Source organism: Salarias fasciatus, chromosome 23 (genome assembly GCF_902148845.1).
Source record: "Salarias fasciatus chromosome 23, fSalaFa1.1, whole genome shotgun sequence".
NCBI classification, from domain to species: Eukaryota; Metazoa; Chordata; class Actinopteri; order Blenniiformes; family Blenniidae; genus Salarias; species Salarias fasciatus.
In genome coordinates, this window is record NC_043766.1 from 11133704 (window position 1) to 11155309 (window position 21606).

At 39.9% G+C, this 21606-nt stretch overlaps 1 protein-coding gene across 1 annotated transcript in view; it reads left to right on the forward strand.

Annotated features, from left to right (window-relative positions):
• Nucleotides 1-21606, forward strand: part of LOC115381689 (contactin-associated protein-like 4) — a 104453-nt gene that overhangs the window by 33741 nt on the left and 49106 nt on the right. The window contains exons 3-5 of the mRNA XM_030083245.1: nucleotides 3619-3812; nucleotides 9564-9711; nucleotides 10822-11025. Of these exons, the coding sequence (XP_029939105.1) occupies nucleotides 3619-3812; nucleotides 9564-9711; nucleotides 10822-11025 (546 nt within the window). The remainder of the gene's footprint in view (nucleotides 1-3618; nucleotides 3813-9563; nucleotides 9712-10821; nucleotides 11026-21606) is intronic.

Here is a 21606-nt window from a genome sequence, read left to right on the forward strand (position 1 = left end):
ACTTGCTTGTATCCCCGATCTCATTGTTTTGGTCCTGATTCAAATTTCGTGATCGCAGGTGAGGGTGGGGTTGTCGATGTTCTCCTGCAATACAATAATTTAGAAGTAATTTAGCAGAGGTTGGGATGAATTCCTCACCATGCCGTATGGTGATTCGTGATTCATGTTGTTGCAGACCAAAATTCAAAATTCCAAAATTCACATTGTTTGTAGTGTTTAATTCCTTCATAATTCCATCCTTCATTTAACAAGTCAGTGTTTCTCGGCTCAGATTTCTTCTGCTATCCGACGCTGTGATTCAGTGGTGCTTTACAGAAATGTCATGTTAATCGAATTCGCAGGTCCTGGTTTAGTTTATCTTTGTGCACTTCAGTGTCCCATAGCATTTCACACTTGTCAAGGTGTAATTGAAGTTATCAGATTAGGATCTTCAGTGTTTTTCCAACTTGTTGTGAAAAAGGTTCATATTCACCGAAGCTTTTCAGTTCATTTTAGTTCAATTGACATTTCCAACAGGAGCCCAGTGGCAACTCTCCAGTGCTGTACTCTGGAACAATCTGAACTGGAGGTCATGACCAGCTGTGTTAATTGAAGAGGGCTGTGTAATAGATATGTTGAGAAGAGAGTGTGTGTAAATTTTGGTTGAATTGTATTATTGTATTATTGTGATTGATATTGTGCTTAAGTCAGCATGAAATCACCTTCATAAAATAACTTCAAGTACTTTTCAGGCTTTATCGTGTGTGTGTGTGTGTGTGTGTGTGTGTGTGTGTGTGTGTGTGTGTGTGTGTGTGTGTGTGTGTGTGTGTTCATATGTATGGGATGTGTCTAGCTCTGCACTGTAGGGGTGAAATCCCTCCATCTGCTGCTCAGGCACCATGGATTTGCTTTTCTCTGACTCAGCACTTTTTATAAAACACATGCATGTGCGCGCGCGCGCACACACACACACACACACACACACACACACACACACACACACACACACACACACACACACACAAACACAGACAGCCTTTTCAGTATTCAAAGTGTTGTTATCGACAAAAGCGCTACAAGGACTCTTTTTAATTTCCATCACCTCCAGTGTTTCTTCATAATCATGCTCCCTCTTTTGTCTTGCTTTGCTTTTAAGTCACATTCAGACAGAACACCTGCACAAATGTGCGCGCGCACACACACACACACACACACACACACACACGCACACACACTTCTTTGTGTCAGGAGAGGTCATCTAAAAAAAACTTGCAGCTGGGTGGGTTTTGGCTGTATCTGTGAAGGTTAGCAGCTGTATTATAGAAACATCTCTTTTCTGTTTCTGTGTTCCTTCCTTTGACTTACCTTCTGACCCCACTCACTCACCTCCAACTCACCCGTCCACAATAGGTTCAATTTTCCTAAATCAAACCTCTTGTGAAGAAAATTCATTGTGTGAAATGACACGAAACGGAGTTCAGATTGTGTAAATCCTGAGGGTTTTATTCCTGGCATGTTCTCTATTTTGAACTGGACGACTCACAGAGGTTAATTTAAAATCGAGACCTTTCATTGTTCGAATCAAGCAATTTTGTTTTTCATTGGGCTGTGCTATCAGTTTTAAATGCCATGCATATTTATTTCATTTATTCAAAGGAATACTGGTGCCAAAAGATTAGATTACACTCTGGAGAGAAGCACATAGGCAGAGGCTTCATTTTTATTTTTCTATAGCACAAAGCATTGGTTTATTTCACTTAAGATCTTACACTTATATTGTGCAACATGAACGTTTAACTTCTTGTATTTGTGAGTATTGTGCCTGTCGTTTGTATCGTTTGTATGCATCTTTGTTTTCTCTTACTTTTACTCTGAATTCACATCTGGATCACATGGATTCACATCTGAATCCGAATCTTTTAATCAGATAGCATGGCTTGAAACATGAAACATCTGAGTGAAAACAGAACTACTTATTCACTAAAGTTGTTGTCAAATTGCCCTTCCAAATCATAAAAAAATTCAACAAGTTCAGCTTGATTTTGCAGTGCTTCTTTTCCCTGGATGAAACATATTATAGCAGTGTAAAGTGTTTGGAACATTGTTCTAAAGCATTAAGAGTGATGAGACAACACTGCTATGACGGTTTGCATTGAAATTAAAAATAAAAACAAAATAAGATCACTAAGCTGCTGCTGCGCTTGTGTTTTTTTGCAGCAAAATGAAGTGTATGATCATGTGTTCAGGGGTAGCTCGCTGCGTTTTTGTGCTGACAGCAGCTGCTGCAACAGCTGGAGTGGACGTCCAGGGATGTATGAAATTAGCTCTCACTGTGTTCATATTGCAACTAAACAAAAGTTGGTCCCATCAGTACTGTTAGATGTCTAACAAGACAAACACTTGTTTTGTTTGTTTGTTTGTTTCTGAATAGTGAAATAACTGAACAGCATAGTGATGCACTGCTTAGAAATCTTAGCTGTATAAAGGTTGACAGTGTGGAGATATGTCAATGCATTGTGTTGTTTTCACATGAATTTTATAAATTCCAGCAGTAAAACATTCAGGCGGATCATAAAGGGCTTTGGTATGTGTTCTAAAGTAGTGTTAACATTTGACCTGACATAACTGATGTAACATTTTAGTCACTAACATTATCCAGTGTTGAATGGGTTAAGATGCTAATGAAGTTTCATGACATTAACAGCCCTAAACAGGCTGATACAAGCAATAGGAAAGAGAAATGGGGTTAAACCCCCTTGATAGCAGAAAACAAAACCTGCATGCAGAACCACACCTACAGTTTAGGTGATGACCGTCTGCCTCACAAAGAACAAGACAATGAGCAGCAAACAGCAAAACAAACAACAATAGAGAAGGATAATGCATCCCAATAGTAACAATTTTTTTCCACATTTTTTAAGCAGTCCCAGTTTAGAGACATAAATTAAAGTAAAGCATCCCTTACCAAAAGTAATTCCCCCACTTTTGAAGAAATGAACTAAGTGCAATGAAGTACAAGCTTTTATGACTTGAAGACATTACAGGGTTACCTTCACAGCTGTAGTGACTTTAGTAGGTCTGAAAAGCATGTTCCACAGGAGATGAGCTGAAAGCTCTTTTCACTGTGATTTCAGGAATAAGTAGCACTCTGAGAATGAAGTGTTCAGCTCTGTTAATAAGATATTAAGAGCTTTTTTATGATATGATGGAGCCTGGCTGGTTTGAGCCTTGAATGGTAAGTATCCTTATGAAAATTAAATTGTAATAAACTATTCATTCTCTATGATTTGGAACATTTCGCTCCAGAAAAAAATTGTTTTGCAGACCATTAATGCGTCTGGAAATCAATCATCGATTTTCTATGGACATTACAAAGAGCCAACTGGATCCGTGTGTATGTCCATACTATGACGGGCCAACTCAAGATTCAGGTCCTTATCAGTACCAAACTGTGAACGTAGAATTTTGAAGCTTTGGGCCTTGTCTCTGGATTGTAGACTGAATCTATTCAATCCCAACAGTGTGACCGCATGTCTTAACAACGACAGTAATCCTTACGGTATATTACTTCAATTACAGAAGCACAGGTTGGCATGTTCTTTGATTAACTCTTAGTTTTTGTCACTGTACCCTGTGCAGGAGCTGGAGGCTGGTCCCCCCTCATCTCAGACAGATACCAGTGGCTGGAGGTGGACCTGGGCAGGCGGACCCAGATCACTGCTGTTGCCACGCAGGGTCGCTATGGCAGCTCAGACTGGCTGACCGCCTACCTGTTGATGTTCAGTGATACAGGACACAACTGGAGACAACATCGGCAGGAAGACAGCTTAGGGGTAGGTCTGCCCTCTTAATTATATACTAAGACCTAGTCAGAGGGGTGTAACAAACTGTGGAATTCATGGTAATCCATCACACTGATGCAGTAATTCTTGACCTCTCGGTGGTCCCAGCAGAACATTTATTCAGCGTTTTTCCAATATGCTCTTTCACACAACCTAAAAGTCCAGAGATCAAAACACATAGAACATGTCTATTTTTAAATGTTAGAATGTGTTTCCAATTTTCACGATTACACCTATTTTTTTTAATAATTTTATTTGATGATTTTATTTTTTCAAATGTATAATTCTGTTTTGTTATTTTGTGGTCATTAGTGCTGTCAGCTGCCAGACAATCTTAAAATCTTTCTTGGACTGTTATAATAAATATTTATTCTATTCCATTCTCTAATGTTCTTACTTGACATTTTTTTGTCCCTCAAGCATCAGTCATTAGTTGCACGGTAGATTTCCCTTTAAGAGTGCTGCATGGTGACTGTTGGGATCCGGTGTTCATAGACATTGTTTACTAACTCGTGCTTGTTGAATTCTTTTACATTGAAAGTCCTTTTATGTATCAATGCAGTGAGGTAGAACTGTTTTAATTATTTTTCATTGACATTTATTTTTTTGCAGTAATCAATTCTTAAACAGTATGTTTCATTGAAAATATTTATTTTTATCTTTCCATAAATAGTCCTTACACCTGCACCCACCATATGTTTTGAATCACACCATGGAAGACTTCATCCTTCACAAACTATGATCTTCCAAAAAAAATCTAATTGAAATCCATGAAATATTTTTGCAGAATTTTCAGTCTAGTACGAAGTTTCCAATCAGTTGAAAGAAATTGCTGGAAAATAAAGGGATGAATAAACTATTTCATTCATGTTTGTATTGTAATTTGCACAGTTTAATCGAAAACGTACCTTTAGAAATCAAAAAGTGCTCGCAGTTTGGCATTAATGGACCATAAAAGGTATGTTTTCATCTGTTTTATATAAATTCTATAATTGTTGCAAAAGAAAGAAAGAGAGAGAGAGACAGATACAGCTGAAATGTTCTTGGAGAGGGCAAATCAAACTTTGGCTCTCTTGAAAAAAAAAATACATGCGGCCTCACGGACATGGACATAATTTACATTATCAGTTGGGACTGGTACTGCCTGCAGCAGCAAGTGGGCTCACCAGGAGTCTCTCACTCTGTATTAATAATAGATGGAACAATGAAAAGAATCTGGGCAGTTCTCTGTCGAGGGGTATGGAGCTGCTGTCAAAGAGTTTAACCTCCACTGACAGGAGGCTGGTGTGGTGCTGCTGTTCAAAAGACTGGCTACAGTAGAAAAAGTCACAGCTTTGATTCCTGCAGAGGCAAAGATGTCCATCACCGGCTTTCAAGCATGCAGCATGATCGCTTACTTTGTGTGAGCCGTTCTTGTGAGAGTGTCAGTTCGGTGCTTACAATGTCGACGGGTGGGAGAAATCAGTGAGAGACATGGCAGAGACATCATGTGGTGGACTTAAGTACCTTTACACTGCAGTTTCTTCACATCTACATGTATTTTATGCTTCTTTTCTCAACTGTAATCAATACTTTACTGGGGTTTTTTTTTTCTCTTAAAAACACTAGTCGACAAAATGACTGATCAGCACCAGGCAAACTGCTGATGTTGAAGTGACAGGAAACCGCTCAGGTCCCAGCTGAACGAACTACATTAGACAGTTCGGGAGCAGTCAACCATCTCCTATCTGCTTTGTGAAAGTGCTGCCTTCTCATTACAGTCCAAAGAACAGCTCTTCATTACAATTCAACTGAATATATGATTTTTCCTTAGAACAGGATTCCCTTCTCAAAAGCCTTTTAGACTATTGGTAAAAAGAGCAAATGTGACTTTTTGCAGCTTAAAAACTTGCTGATTTCACTCTCAGCTTGAAATGTGTTTATCCAGGTCATCTTTCAGTGTCATACAGCTTCACATATTACCAGAGCACCTTTGATCCAAGGTATAATTTTTACTAAACAAACTGAAAAAAGTACTGTCGTCTTCCCCCTAACTTCAGTACCTGATGTTTCTTTCACTCCCCTTTCTTCACACATTGGAAACATTAAGAAATTTAGTATAACTTTATCACAGTTTTGGGGCATCTGTTTCATCCAAGAATTTCAGTTACCATATATACTTTTATAACTGTATCTTCTTTATTTTCTGGAAGAGTTATGAGTCTAAACTCACATACATCTGACAGCTACAACTTCATTTCATTTAAACTACATTTGACATATATTCTGCTGGTTTGTTAGAATAAATAGCAGATGGAAAATCGCTTATCTTTTTAAAATTGTATCGTCACTGCCCTTGTACCAAGTGGCATTTAGTCACTAGTATCATTTTGCCATAGAGTGACAAGCAAATACACATACATACATATATACCTATATACATATATGCATATAAAAAAGTAATGACACTTGAGGTGTGATATATTTCCTAAAATCTGGTCTGACTTGGTAAAACTACCTAAAATATATCTACCAGAGACAAAGAGGGAGGCACAGAAGCAGAGAGAAGATGTTGCGCATCAGCTAAAAATCAAAATAGGCTGTCATCAGACAAGACGCTGGTCGCCCCACAGCTACACTCAAGAATATACAACATACACAGCTTCTCTTTGAGGTGCAACAACTGGAACAGCAAGCAGCCACATACAAATTTCAGTTGAGAATTGTTTCAGTTTTGTTCCTAAAGGCTCGTCCATGCTTCACATGTACGCGTTTCCGCGTCCGCTTCGAAGCCTCCGTGCACCACCGATGAGCACGCGCTTTCTCCCACGCTACATTTTGGGCTCAGCTGTGCGCGTTCCATGCAGGCGCGGTGATGCACGCATCCTCGAGGAGCTTTTCCGGCACCACAGACTGTTTATCTGCTCCTTTATTACAGATTATTTATAGGAAATGAGGCACATACATTGTCAGTACACTGTCATGTAGTTTTAAAGTTTATTTAGCCTTTTTTTTCTGTTTCTGAATTGTGGGGGCGGCGCCGGAGCTATTAGATACTTTCATTTCTGTCGGCAGACCTTATCCTCCCTCCATCCAGAGTCTGCTCTCTCTGTCCACGAGTTTTTCACTCTTTGGGTGTCTTTCTGTGGAACCATCAGACTGTAGCTCTGTCTGCCGTCACTTTTACTGTCATGTTTTGTTTGCTGTGGCGCTCTGGCGCATGCGTATATTGGCGTGACCTGCACGCAGTGCGGTCACAAAATCTGGCTGCTCCGTGGACGTCCGCGGATTGGTCCACGCGGACCCTAGCGGACAGGAATTCATGACGATTTTTACGTCACATGGACCAACGTGCAACGCGCACCCACGCGGACATGTGACGCGTGGACATGTGACGCGTGGATGGGCCTTTACATTTTACTAAGACTGAGACTGTAACCTGTTATTTTCTATAAAGACAAAAAACATGATAAGAAAAAGCACCTGTTACTTATACAATTCAACGTGGAACATTTTTCAGCACACCTGAATAAACTCCTTTCAGTTTCCAGCGTACTAATCATACTGTAGTGACTCTATAGCGTTCAGCGTTATATCTTATTGATTGGAATGAAAAGCTGAACGTTGTTCGTTGTGCTGGCCCACATCAGTGATTTGGAAGAGGAGCTGGAGTTTGTGTGTTTGAAGAACTGGAGGACATGCAGGGAGATGCCAGCTAGCAGGGTTGCTGATTTCTGGCTTTGTTACAGCTGACAGTAATTATTTGCTTACTTAAATGAATTGGCAGTTTGCAAGCCAATTCCTCGCACTTTTTTCTGGCAGGTCCTGGCAGACAATAATACTGATCCATGAGGAGCAGCAGACAGCAAACCACAAACTGATGAAATACAACAGGCTACTGAATGTGTTACATGAGAATTTTTTATTTATTTTTTTGCTGTTGTTAGATTCACTTAATAGGAATCTTATGTTTTAAAACAAAAATTTACAACAGTAGATTTAACGATCACCAAAATAGTTCAAGTCTTTAGCCTCAAAGCTGAACATACATATATGTAAATATATGGAGGTTTATTTATAGAGCTATATATGAATTGAAAAAAGATGCTTTTTGTTTGAAATGAGATGTGAGATGTGTAAAAACTGATCAAATTATGGCGAAGATTATTCAATTCAATTTAGCTTTATTTATAAATTGCCAATTGCAACATAGTCATCTCCAGACACTTTTACAGAGAAAACCCAACAGATCCATTATTGAATAATACGTAAGACTTGATTATTGGCAGTGATACCTTTCATCCATCTATCAATCCATTACAGCCGAGAACAGGTGAAAGCTCAGTGACATCCTGGAAATGATGTGTTATTCCCCAGTCTAGGAGCTGACGGGGCACAACGCCGGGCTGGGCTTGTCTGCTTCATGATAGGACATTACAGTACTAACTCAAACACACACAGCCATTTACAAAGAAACTTACATATAAAAATTATAAGGACTGTTAGCGAATGTGTCTTTTGGATATTTTGGGAGAATCAGAGTAACACGTGAAAACACACACAGGAAGAACATATGAATTCCAAATTCATAGGGTCTGTCAACCTTCACATTAATTTCATGGTCCTTTTTAATGAAATAATTAGTCAGATCAACCTGCCACAAATTCCATTTCCAAACTGATTTGAAAAGAAAAGTATTAAAGCATAACCTTAAAATGTAATATCCTTTGTTGCTTTGTTTCGGTACGGACTGAGTTATTCATCCACTGTTACTCTGTGATGCTTTCTCATTTCATCACCCACTACTCATCTTCATCGTATTCTCAACCCACCTCTTTTCCATTGACTGAAGGCTTGTCAGAGGCTGCACATATTTCAAAGACGCTCGGGCGAGTAAATGAGATGCTGCTCTCCTCGGCCTCCTCAGCAGGAAACAGAGCCATTTGTTGAGCTTAACGCTCTGCTGCCCAGCCGGCTCAGCCCTTCAAAGTGCTGAAGACGGCACTGAGATCACAATTATGCAGTGCCGAGGAAGTCCGTTTCACTCACGTAGCCACATCAGTATACACTCAGCATACTCACACACACACACACGCACAGAGGTAATATCACACACTCTTGAGTAAAGAGGACAGACACAAGCGCAGGTCCACACTTAAACATAACTAACCCCAAATGCATCTTGTATTTTCCTTGCATGTGGGAGCCTGTCAACAACAGGAACAAGTGCGAGATTCCCACAGGCAGCTGATTGGGGTAAAATAGAAACCATTAGTCTTTTAAGGAGGCTTGGAATGGAGACAGAATAGTCCCAGAGTTATTGATCACTGGTCAGAGACTGGGGAGTGAGAGACATTATCAGCAGTTAGGATCAATGGCCTCTGTGAGCTTGAAGTTTGAAAATGCAGAAAGAGTGTCTCGGGATCAAGAAGATTAGGTCGACTTTTTCTCCACATCAGCTATACATTTCTCTAATAATGCATCTTTTAACCCTTTCAGTGAAAATGTGCTCCCATCTGCTTAAACTCCTTTCTGTCAAGAGGCCCCTTAAAAACCCAGAGAAGACTTTTGAAAAGGAATGAAATTACTTTGTAGATATCCATATTATAACTCCAGTCTGAGGTACCTCAGGCCTGTATACTACAAAGAGATTTTGATCATCTGCGCTCCTCTAACAAGGAGAATCCCTCTCCGCAACAAGCGACAAACCAGCGGCTGGATGTAAAGGAAGAAGGCAACTAACTTGTAATTTTGCTTGTGCAGGCATTTCCAGGCAACAGCAACGCTGACACTGTGGTCCAGTACAAGCTGCAGCAACCTGTGATAGCTCGCTATCTTCGTTTGATCCCACTTGACTGGAACCCCACTGGGAGGATTGGACTCAGACTGGAAATATACGGATGTCGATACAGTAAGTCTGCTCTCAGGCTGCAACTTCTGCTCCATAAAACCACTGCAACATCATAAATATGTTGAGAATAATTAGTTTTTTTTTTCATAGCATGCGTAGTGACTATGATCATTCATTGTGTAACAGCAACACAGTGACTTTGATCACATATCAAAGCAGGATGCAATCATTTTGATTATTTTCCCCTTTTTTCTGCAACATGAGCAAGCCTTTTCTGTCCTCTGTGATGTCTTGGATACGGTTATAAAACAAATGGCTTTGTTGAGTTTTGAGAGAGAAAATAGTTTAATTTACCTTCATTTACAAGTTCACACTTATGCACCAAAGCTAATTGAAGAATTTCAAGAAAACAACACAATTTTATGCTTAGCCACTAAAACTGAGTATGTTTTTTATAGTCATGACCAGAAGCCAGCCTTGATGAAGATGCTGTGGTGTTTATTGTTGAGGAGGCACAGGACTTTCAGCTGCTAAAAAAAATTGCACAAAAATAAAAGCACGTTGTTGCTGCTGAAACTGTAAAAATAATGTCATGCAGAGGTCATAATTGTTTGCTTTTCATTTATTCGTTTGTGTAAAACACAATGGCCTCTCTCTTGCTGCACAGAGTGCTATAACTCAAGGAAACAGTAAAGTCTTGTAAAATTTTCTGTCCAGACAACATGCAGGCAAGCCAAGTGTCTAAGGTAACAGCAATAACCCTACTCTTAATAAATGTCCCAAACTAAACATCAATATTTAGCTTAGGCCATTGATTTGTTGGTTTATTTTGTGTGCTACAGATATCTGATGCTGCTTTGTTGAAGCTTCAAAGAAAACAATAAGCTGTTAAAACCAGGAAAGAGGTAGAATTTTAGTTGAAGAGGATACTGGATGTTAGGAAGCTAAATATACTGACTGAACAACTATTGGAAATGACAATACCAAATTTAGCTGCCACTCCCTTGCATTATGTTGCACTGTCTTTCAATAGTAAACAGCATGAAACCCATCTTTAGAAGCAGGCAATTCATACAAGTTTGATTTATTACCAATACTGTAGCACAATGCATGACATTTAAATGGATGAAGGGAGTAAATGGATTTTCTGCTACTGTGTGTCCTTCACAGCGTCAGATGTCGCAAGCTTTGACGGCAGCAGCAGCCTAGTCTACAGAGTGAACCGCAGGCCGAGCTGGACAGCGATGGAGGTAATTTCTCTGAAGTTTAAAACCTTGAGAAACTCTGGGACCCTGTTTCATGCGGAGGGACAGAGAGATCACAGCCTCAGTCTGGTGCTGGAGAAAGGAAAGCTGCTGCTTTACCACCAACAAGGTAGGCCACTGAACTCCTGAGTCTGAAATTGATGACTTATTTAATATTTTCAGTGTACGTTGAGGCTGGGTTAAAAAAAAACAACAATCTTCCACCAACCCTCCCTCCATCCATCTTCTATACCTGTTTAATTCAAGTTAAAGCTGCAGCAGCTGGAGTTGATCCCAGCTGACACTGGATAAAAGCCAGGATTCATGCATAGGTTCCCATTCCAGGAGAGGAACATGTGGGAGGAAGCTGGAGTACTACCACAGGGAGAACATGCACACAGAGAAGTGTAAAGCCATAGGATGACTTCAAAATCAAGGCATTAAGGGGCAACAGTAGGCGCTGCTGACCAAATTACTTGTGCATATAAAATATTATCCTGATTATGACAAAGACGGTAGTCTCAACCGTTGACAATGGGAATATTTTTCTGAGAAAGTGTGTTAAGGTAAAACAAATTCTCAACATCTCCACATTTTAAATGTGACTATACGTTTATTTCTAAGATAATCAATTACAACTATGATTAACCTGTGATTAAGTTGGGATTAGACTTTAGAAACCTAACACAGCAGTCTTAGGTTTTTACAGTGACAGTTACAGTATTTCTCAGATTTCGAGACTTACGACTCAAAACTGCCACAAAATAAGCCCAACCTTGTTTGCAATTGCCAGGTTTTTCTTTTTCTTTCTTTTTTTTTTTTAATCAAATTTGGTTCTAGCAGAACAAGTTACCTCAGAGTCATGAATATGAAGAATGAATATCATATTGGTTTGAAATTTTAGGTTTTTCTCCTGAATACAGTTTCAAAATTGTAGTTGTAGCAGGTCTGAGGCTGCACTGCATTGCCTTTTGGGATGTTCCACATTACCAGCCTACACAGGTTGAAATTATGAGAGATGCGCTGCTTTACTAATCCACAGTCTTTGTGTCTTGGTGACATATCTCCTCCCCCCACCGGCCAGTTTTTAAGATTAGCAGCTTGTCAGGCCAATTTTAACCTTGCTTTATGTTTAAATCCTAGTGTTCAGTAGAATGACAGCAGGGTGGGCTCAGAAACAGGAGCATGTTGGACTTGATTCAAAAACCCCTGATTGAGCCAATCAATGTGAGGTGTGTGCAATGAAGAGTGACTATGGTAATACCGAGTGAATGACAGGCCATCTACAGGTGCTGCTGTTGTTGTTAACGACCAGCTCAAAGGCTTTAAAAAGTTTCCCCGCATGATTGGTCAAAACAAAAATACCATCTGATAAAGGGATTCTCAGCTTTAATCAATGAATGTGCTGATGTGAAAATTAATTTCTAAATGAGTATACTTGGCCAGCCCTATAAAAGGTATTTATCTTCTGTCCTCTCTGAAATCTACACAAATAATTCAACAGGCTCCAGCAACAGGATAACACCGCTGACACATTTGGGACCATAATAATCAACAAAAAACTCTTGAAAAGTTGAAATCAAAACTGTGGGGAGAATCATGCGTCAGCACAAGGTGAAGAAACTGTTGTCAAGGGAGATCCCCTAACACTTGTGGACCTGTGCTGACAAAGATGGGAAGCACTCTTTGTTCATCACATGAAAAGGTAACGCTACCATTCCACCGAGTACACAGAATGCCAAACTGCCAGCACGAGCATTAGCAACCAGGCTCACTAATAAGCCTCTTTTGGGAGGCGAGTTGAAAGCCCAGCAGCAGTTACTCTGTCCTGCTTTAGTGCGGGTGAAAGGACTCATATCGCTTTCCGTTTGTCTTCCTGTCACACTGTGAGCCGTTGTGTCACTGGGAATGTATTATTTTGGGAAAAAGAAAAATAGAAAAATAAAAAAATTCCATCCATCTCAGACATGATGCTTAATCCAGAGTCAGGTTATGGGCACTGGAGCTTATTCAAATTGTTGGTCAAGAAACAGAGAACATGGCAATATCTTGTTCGTTCTCTTGGAGACGTAAATGAAATTAAATTTTGAGGCTGGCATGGTGGTTAATGCTCTGACGACAAAGGATTCAAATCTAGCTGTGATTGGTGTTTGCATGTTCATTCATTTGCTTTTTCTGAAACTGATCGGTCAACACTGATATTAATCGATGACCTGAAGTTGACTGTAGAAATAAACTTTATGGAATTTCTCTCTGCGTTGAATTGATGTAAACAGCGTCTTCTTTAAGTCAGGTGGGATTAGCTCCAGTGCCCCATGACCACAAACTGAACAAAGTGTTATCAGAGATTAACGGGATGGACAGAATTTATTGCTTGTTGCATGTGATTCCATTATTTTACCATTTAAGTAAAGCTATCATATCTGTCTTGCCTCATTCATTTTATGATTTAAAAAAAACTATTGTTGAAAAAAGAAACAGAAAAAAACAGTGATTATATTTATCAACCGGGAATAGCTTTCTCTCTGATATTCATCATTAAAACTAGGCAACATGTTCTTCAAAGAAGCCACAAGTTGCAATTATATTATAATGGAACACTGAATCTCCCTTTTAGTTCACTGTGTTCTTTTGCTTTAATGTGCTCTTACAAGGCAGCCATACTCAGTACCTGAGATGATTCCTGTCATTTTATGCCTTTCGAAACTGTCATGTAGTGTACTCGAAAACGTCTCAAATATTCAGAATTTTTCTAAACATGGTCACCATTAAATACTAAACCATGTAGATCAAGGCTTGAAAGTCAAGTTGTTTTTTCTTAACTTCTTTAGAGTCTTGTTTTTATGTAACAAGTTGTGGAGATTTTTCTTCCATTGAAACATTGCCCAAGCATTGCAACTTCTTTATTTCTCCACTCAGTATCCGACCAAAAGCTTTCTAGTCCCAGATAATCTATACATGACTGCTTAGAAATGTTAATGAAACAGAGATATTTAAAGGCAGATGGATTTTTATTCTCTGCATTTCATTGCTCATAAACGAGCTTGGTATTTTTTAAAATACAAAACCTTTTTTTTGTCTTCTGAAAGGGACTCTGTGTCGTGATGATTTATTTACATAAAAAATATTTTGTCCTCTGTATCAAGTTTCTCTGCTTTTCCCCTTTAAGCCTCATCTTTGAGCCATTTACACCTCGCATAACTGTGATACCATTTATTTCCACTAACCCACTGCAGTCAGGTTTTTGGGATTGCGGCAGTGTCTCGGACAGAGATTGAAGCTCTGTGCTGTAGGGAGGCAGAAACTTTCAATATTTGAATTTAAATAAGAATTTCTCAAGTTCATTTGGGCATTTTGCCAACAAACTTTGCAGCTCAGTCTTTCTCTTCCTTTGTGTTTATTGCCTTGAAAAATGTCATCTTAATGCTCGATTCGTGCACTATAATTATGCTCCCACTCAGGCTTCATAGTTCCTATCATCCCATCTCTATATGTGGAATTTAATATGTAGCACATTTTGTCCCCATAATGAAATGGTCTGAGCTTCTTTTCAGTCTGCATCCGTCTGCTGAGTCTCTTGCATGTTGTCAGATGTGATTTTGTCAGACGCCACTGATCACATTTAGGGAAACTCAGTGGAAGTATTCTTCATTCTGCATATGCCTGCTAGCTCACTGCATAGTGTGTTTATTTATATGTTTCAAGCAATTTTTCTGGCAAAACCAATCAAATTGTTTGAGGGGCCGTACAAGACATAATTTATTCTGGCCCTCTCACACACATATACACAAACACATGCACATATTCTCATGCTTACACACATATATTTTCCTTGCATATACATATATTCTCGTGCTTACAGAAACATATATTCTCCTTGCACACTAATATATTGTCACTCTTACACACACATTCATTCTCCTTACGAACAGTGATGAGAATCTGTAATCTGGATGAATTTTTATTTGCGTTTTGAGCCTCTTGAGCTTCCGTAGCTACTTGTTGTGCGCTCTGTTAGTATTTTTAATTATTGTCCGTAATCTTCTGATTGAGGAATATATATTCCAGTTATTTTTGAAATAATTAGTTTGTTATTTGTATTAATCAAATGAAATGTTCAGTTTAATTTGTTCCAGTAAGTTCACTGACTGTTATGCCAACTATTAGCATGGCCATTCTATTTTCCATTAACGTTAGCATTAGGCTAGCGGAGGTTTTTTCCATAATGTTTGTTTATTTACTGTGTCTTAAGGCGTTATATCCGTACGGAAAGCATCATTCAGTCTTTACATGATGGCACAGGGGTTGAAAAACACTGCCCTAATCCTCCAGTTGGGCGCTGTGTAGTGTTATGGTGTGTTTCCACCGGACGCGACGCGCATTTTTCGTGCGATGAGATTACATACAAAGTCAAAGTAATGACGCGATTGTTGCTCAATCTTGAGCGGCGGGTGGCGAGCGATGACGTTGCAGACGGCTGGCGGCGAGCGTTTCCGGCGAAAAATCCACGCGCCGGTCGACTTGAACTGCCAGTCGGCTCCGCCCACCACTCGCTGCTCGCCGCCCGAAGCCCACCACTTCACCACTCCACGCTTGTCGCACGAGTTGAAATAACTGAAGTCGCGCCAGGACAGCCTATCAGCGTGGAGGTCTTCAAGGACCTGCTGACGTAGGGCATACAGTGCTCTGACCACGCAGAACAGTTGGCATGATGGCAAGGCGAGCGGCTTGGGGAGAGCAGCGTGCGCGATCTCATTTGTCCACCGCTTCTGGTGGAAACGGCATCAGCCTGAAGTAGCGCTGAAACCAGTGTCGTCCAGGCGCAGCTCCTGCAGTAGTGCTGTGACGGTCAATGAACGGCTCTTTGAAGTGAACGACGAGAGCCGGTTCACAGCTGTCTGAGAGCCGTTCCTTTGTGCAAATTGTCCACGCCTCCTTCACGTGTCTCCTGAGTGTCTCCTGAGTCCAGCTGACACCACTGCTTTCATGTAAACAACCGAGTTTCAATTTTCCACAGCAGCTCCAGTCACCTGAACGCAGCAGCTAACTAGCGGAGGAGAGGTGCGTAGAACCCGGAGAGGAGCTGGTGTTTTGGAATAACTGGTTTCCCTATTGGCGACTGGGGTTCTTTCACGTCCCTTGTTGCTGATAGATGTTAACAACCAAACAAAAAGCCGTGTCCGACCTTTTATGAGTCTAATTTCAAACATCTGCTGCCAGTTGCAGCAGCAGCAGGAAATGCTAAAGGAAGTCAGTCCCCAGTTAACAAGGACACCAGTTAATTTGAAACACCGTATTGACCGCTTTATCAGAGGTTTAAGCAATGGAACACACAACGACACAGACGGACAGCCGGGTGCACACAGGACTGTGGGACAAACAGAAGTATCCTCTTCACTGCTGCTGTGCAGGAGACGGTGATGAGGAGGGCTGTGATGTTTCTGCAGGATGTTCTGTGTTGCATATTTGTACCGGCGTGACGCGTCGCGCGAATGAATTCACACATCAGCGATAAAACTTGTGCGTCTAGCGCGGCGCGGTGTCATTTGTCGCATGAATGCAGTCGCGTTAATCGCGTCTGGTGGAAACACATAGGTTAGCGTTAGCTGCTTGTCCTGCTGAAGCCACTTGGACGTTGGCAGGTATGAAGAGTTTCTCACTTTCCACCCTGCTGTGAGTCCAGTCTGGAGCAGATGAACCTGTCACCTGCTGCTCAAGCCATGAGGATGAGGATCTGGCCGTTTCTGGGGATGATAAAATATTTCCCAACCCCCCAGTGGCTTGTAGCAGCGTTAACTCCACTGCACCTTCAATGTTGACCGATCTGAACAAGACCCGCCTGCTTGAGTTTTTCAGCCAATCACAACACACTTCCTTTTCCACTATACTCACTTCCTTTTCCACTATACTTACTCCACTATACTCATTCGCACACACATATATTCTTCTCTTACATACATACATTCTTCTCTTACATACATATATTTTCTTTGTACACATGCATATATGCCTATTTATTTAGGTGAATGTATGCATGTGAAAGGAGAATATATGTGTGTAAGCTTGACAATATATGTATTTGCAAGGAGAATATATTTGTGTGTAAGCTAGATAATATATGTATGTGCAAGGAGAATATATGTATGTGAAAGGAGAATATCCGTGTGTGCAAGTAGAATATATGTGTGTATAAGCATGAGAATATATGTATGTGAGAGAGCCAGAATGAATTATGTCTTGTACAGCCCCTCATAAAATTGAGTATAAATTTTAATTGTTACATTTTGTCAGTGCAGTTCTAAAGAAGAAAATACAGTTGTTGATTAATTGCTTGAGGAGAAAAAAAAAAACACGTTTTATTCTGACTTGTTTTTGTTTTTCTCAGACTTTCCCTGAGTTGTAGCTGCTTTCTGTATTTCAAGCTGGGTCTCACTCAGCTTGACGTCCTCTCTATGATTCTCTCTCTTTTAATCTAGGATGGATACCAGCAACATGTGTTAAGGATGAACTGTGCGGAGCACAGTGGGCTGGCACAGCATAACGCGATAATCTATGCTTACACCGACTCCAGTGTGGTGGAAGCAGTGTGTGTGTGAGTGTGTGTGTGTCTTTGTGGGTCTGTGTTGGTGTAAATGAGGTTAAACCTGAGGTGTTGTTGGGCTGCCAGCTCGTCATATTATTACCATATGGCAAAGCTCTCATAACCCATGCCATCTGGCTGCTGGAGTATCTCTCAGCTCAGAATTTTTTCCTCCACTTTTGGAAGAACTGAATGTTTTTCTGTTCACTTTATGACTAGTATTGCACTTTCTAGGCAGATTTCAGTTTTTTGCGGGGTCTTAAAAGAAGTCATGTTCTGAAATAGGAGGTTTTCTATAAAAATTAAACAAACATACAGCTGTATTTTTTTTTTCAATGGTGACAAAATCTATGTTAATTGAATCAGTAAAGAAGTTTGGGTAGATCAGAGAATTGAATTAAAAGAAAGTGAGTGATTCAGGTGGAGTTACCTATAAGGAGCCAGGTTTCTGAGAGTCTGGTCTTTGCAAGGACATTACTGTGGATCTGACTTTCAAATTGCTAATGAATAATGAATAGTGGTTAGTGTGATGTTTCAGTAATTTATAGGTTATTCTTTTTAAATCTGCCCACACTAACTGGACCTTTTTACATTCATTACTGTTTCAATACCTTGTGGTTCAACAAGGTGCTGGAAACACTGGAAATTGATTTTAGCATGTAGTTTGGATGACATTACTGAAATGTGGCAGCAAGTGTGGGTGAAATATTTATAAGCAACAAACCAACAGATGAAGGTAAAATGCAAGTACAAAAGATTCCATGTCGGGAAATCAGCATACAAAATACAACAAATACAGTCTTAAAGAAGAGCAATTTGTATAAAAAGGCTGCTTAGAAGCAGAATTATATGATTAATAATGAACAACTGTGGGACACAGCATTCAGATAAAGCATTGTCATAAATGCTAATGGATCTTTTTTTTTATTTGAATGCCAGTGACAGGAGATTTACAGGAACAGCCTGAAAATGAGAGCTGGCCTGCTGTTATATTCTCAATCCTAAAAAGTAATAAACAAAATAAATTTCTTAAACTGAGTTTGGCTTTACTCGGGACATATAGGCAGGTTTAAGGTTGGAATAGCCAAAGATTTTTTAACTATGCAAAACAATTTTTTGGTGATTTGTAGATAAACCTGCCAAATTTAACATCAAAATCCACCCCCCCCCCCCCCCCCCAAGAAACCTTTCAAAAAAACTAAATAAATGAGACAGTTTAAACAGTAAAACCTTTCAATAATAAGCCACAAAAAAAAATAATAATAATAATAAAAAAATCACAACATCTGCAACTTATAGCTATTTGTATTGTTTGTTTCTTTTATTGAAACCATGTTTGCCTTGATTTGTTTCTGAAACCGAATTCTTGGTATTTCAAAAGTTGAATGTCTAACTTGGCAGAGTTGCACTTTATTGTTATGTTAATGTTTGGGAAACATGTCTCTCAGTTAGTAGACACTTTTTTTTTTTTTCAAAGTCTTACTACACAGGCATGTAAACACATAGAAATCCCTGAATTCAACTCATATTTTTCCCCACAAAGAAAAAAAAAGAAGTCTGAATTTGTTGTATTGAGCTGGTGCATTTATCTCTCCTTCTGGCACTTAATTTCTACATTCCTGTAATAAAAACAAAATACTTTTCAAGTCTTTCTTGTTGGGAAGTGGTGAAAGATTATTATTTCCCTGGTGGTATTGTCTGGGCCATGTCAGCTGTAGAGAGGTGTCATCTGCAAAATCCATCCGTCTGACACCAGCTCCCCGAGTGACGCCTGTCACATTTCGCCGCTCCGCAGCAGCTGATGCTCAGCACAGTGCACACAAGACTCTGTGAAGCTGAGAACGAAAACATACACGGGTTGTTGTAACAGTGCAGAGATTAGATTGAACTATGATAATTTTGGGAAGCCACTGACAGGGAAAAAAATGTTCTGCCTCAGTCACAGCGATGCGACTGTGAGTTTCCCCCCTCATGCCATCCTTGTTTCTGTTTTTCTCTGTCTCTGCATTGCGATATATCACAGCTTTTCTTGCATGTCGTCTACTACAACCTTTTCTTTCAGTGGTTATGTTTTACCTTTTTTTTTTTTCAATTGTGTGCTTTCTTTTTCTTCATCACCCTCTCCCTCACAAAGTCTCCCTTCCTTGTCTCCTATGAGTCTCCCAAGAACTTGCAGCCTGCAGAAAGAGTAAATTAGATCAATAGCTTGGAGCATCCACCCTGAGCCACAGCACACTCCTCCACAGTCAGGGGAGAAGAGAAGAGAAGCTCAAACCAACAGCAAACCTGATACTGGACAGGGAGGATATTTTATCTTGAAGATACTGTCTTCATGCTTATCTCCATCCTGTTAGACAACCTGATTCTGTCACATCATGAGAAAAACAACAGAAAAGAGAAGGGCTGAAGGTAGCTTATTCTCACCAACTCTGAGCATCAGCGTTTCGTACTGCTTGTAAACACCCAAACATGAAGCTCAACCGGAAACAATGGCCTTTTTATTACAATTATTTACCGGCTGAATGGCAGCAACACTGCAGACAGACCAACGCACCAACAAGAGGAGATGAAACAGGCAAACAAATAAGCACAGTGAGACATTTAGACCTGCTCTGTCTGCCTGTGGCTGTCCAAGCAGTTGGAATAAACTGACTGGCTCATTAAGATTTATGTCTGCTATCCAAAACCATCTCTTTCCTCTGTGCTTTACATTTATCAAAATGTCACTTTGCTGTAATGTACCCCGCTGCTTCATAATTCAGTTCAGTTCTGAAGCATCACCAGTACGCTGTAATATGCAACAGCAAATGCACTGAGGGCCACTGTGTCCTGCTCCACTGAGCTCCGGACGGATGGTGTTAAGTATTGCTGAATAAATTAGGATGGCATCAGAGAGGCATGCCTGGCAAGCTGCATGTTAAGTGAAGGGCTTTCTTATTTTTGTATGCTTGCAGTATTCAGTACATGCTGAAATTTTTTTCTGGTTTTGTGTGCAATCCTAAAATAAAAAAAAATAAAAAAAGATTAGCTTCAAACAGGATGCAGTGATTTGAAAATGAGATGCTCAACGATTAACAGTTTCCTTAAAAAAAGAAAAGATCCCTCAGGTGACACATTCACGTTGCTTCTGCAGTCTCATCACAGTGTTCATGATGAGTCACATTCACCCGTTGGAGCACACACTGCCATCACAGTGGTGACAGCTGCCCTGCAAAGTGTTCACACACCATCGGGAGCAAACTGGGATTCAGTGCCTTGCTAAAGGACACTTGTCAGAGCAACATGGGAATTCAGCCACTTGTAATTGGATTAGAGGAATCAACTAAGTCACTCCTTCCCTGTAAAGTACTTGGCTACTCATTATTCAGATAGCCACACAACAGCATGTAAAAAAGCAGCTGAATTTTAGAGTAGCAGATTGTATCAGACAAAACACTGAACCATTCCCCAATCAAAATCTTGAAAAAAAAAAAAAAGTAAAAAATAAATTATCTTACTTTGAAGGTCTATTTCTATTCAGTTGTGCATGGAAAAAAAATCAAAATGTGTAATTTATGTGTTACTAATATTTTGCACATCACCCCAAGTTGTAGAATGCATTAATTATGTTAAATTCAACAAACAAAACGTCAACATATTCAGGTTTGTGCTCTTTGTACAAAGTGACAGAAGGTGTGAGGAGATGCTCCCCAGGCACTGGAACAGTGCTGTTGAAATGAATCTCTCAGGACAAACTCTGCCCATTTGCAGAGAAAATGTAAAACTGGTGATTCCAGTTACATTTCCACAGTCCTCCACTTTACCTGCAGCGATATACATTGAGCCTCCAGGAATTTCTGTTGTGAACACACTCATAAGAACTTTAGAGAAGTCTAGAAAGCAGCGACAGATAGCCTTTCCACTCCTCTTTCCTGTTGCGTGTAAGACATATAGTAAGCTGCACTCACTTTATTGTTTTCATTGTCTACATGATTCCTTTCCACAAAAGCTGAAAGAGTGTTATATTTACCAGTGTTTTTCTTGTGACACAGTGTAAGTGCTGAAAGGACTGAGATGACTTAACTCATAAAGCTGTCTTTATGTAGTACAATACCAAGATTACATCCTTGCCCCTTGCACACAGAAACTCAA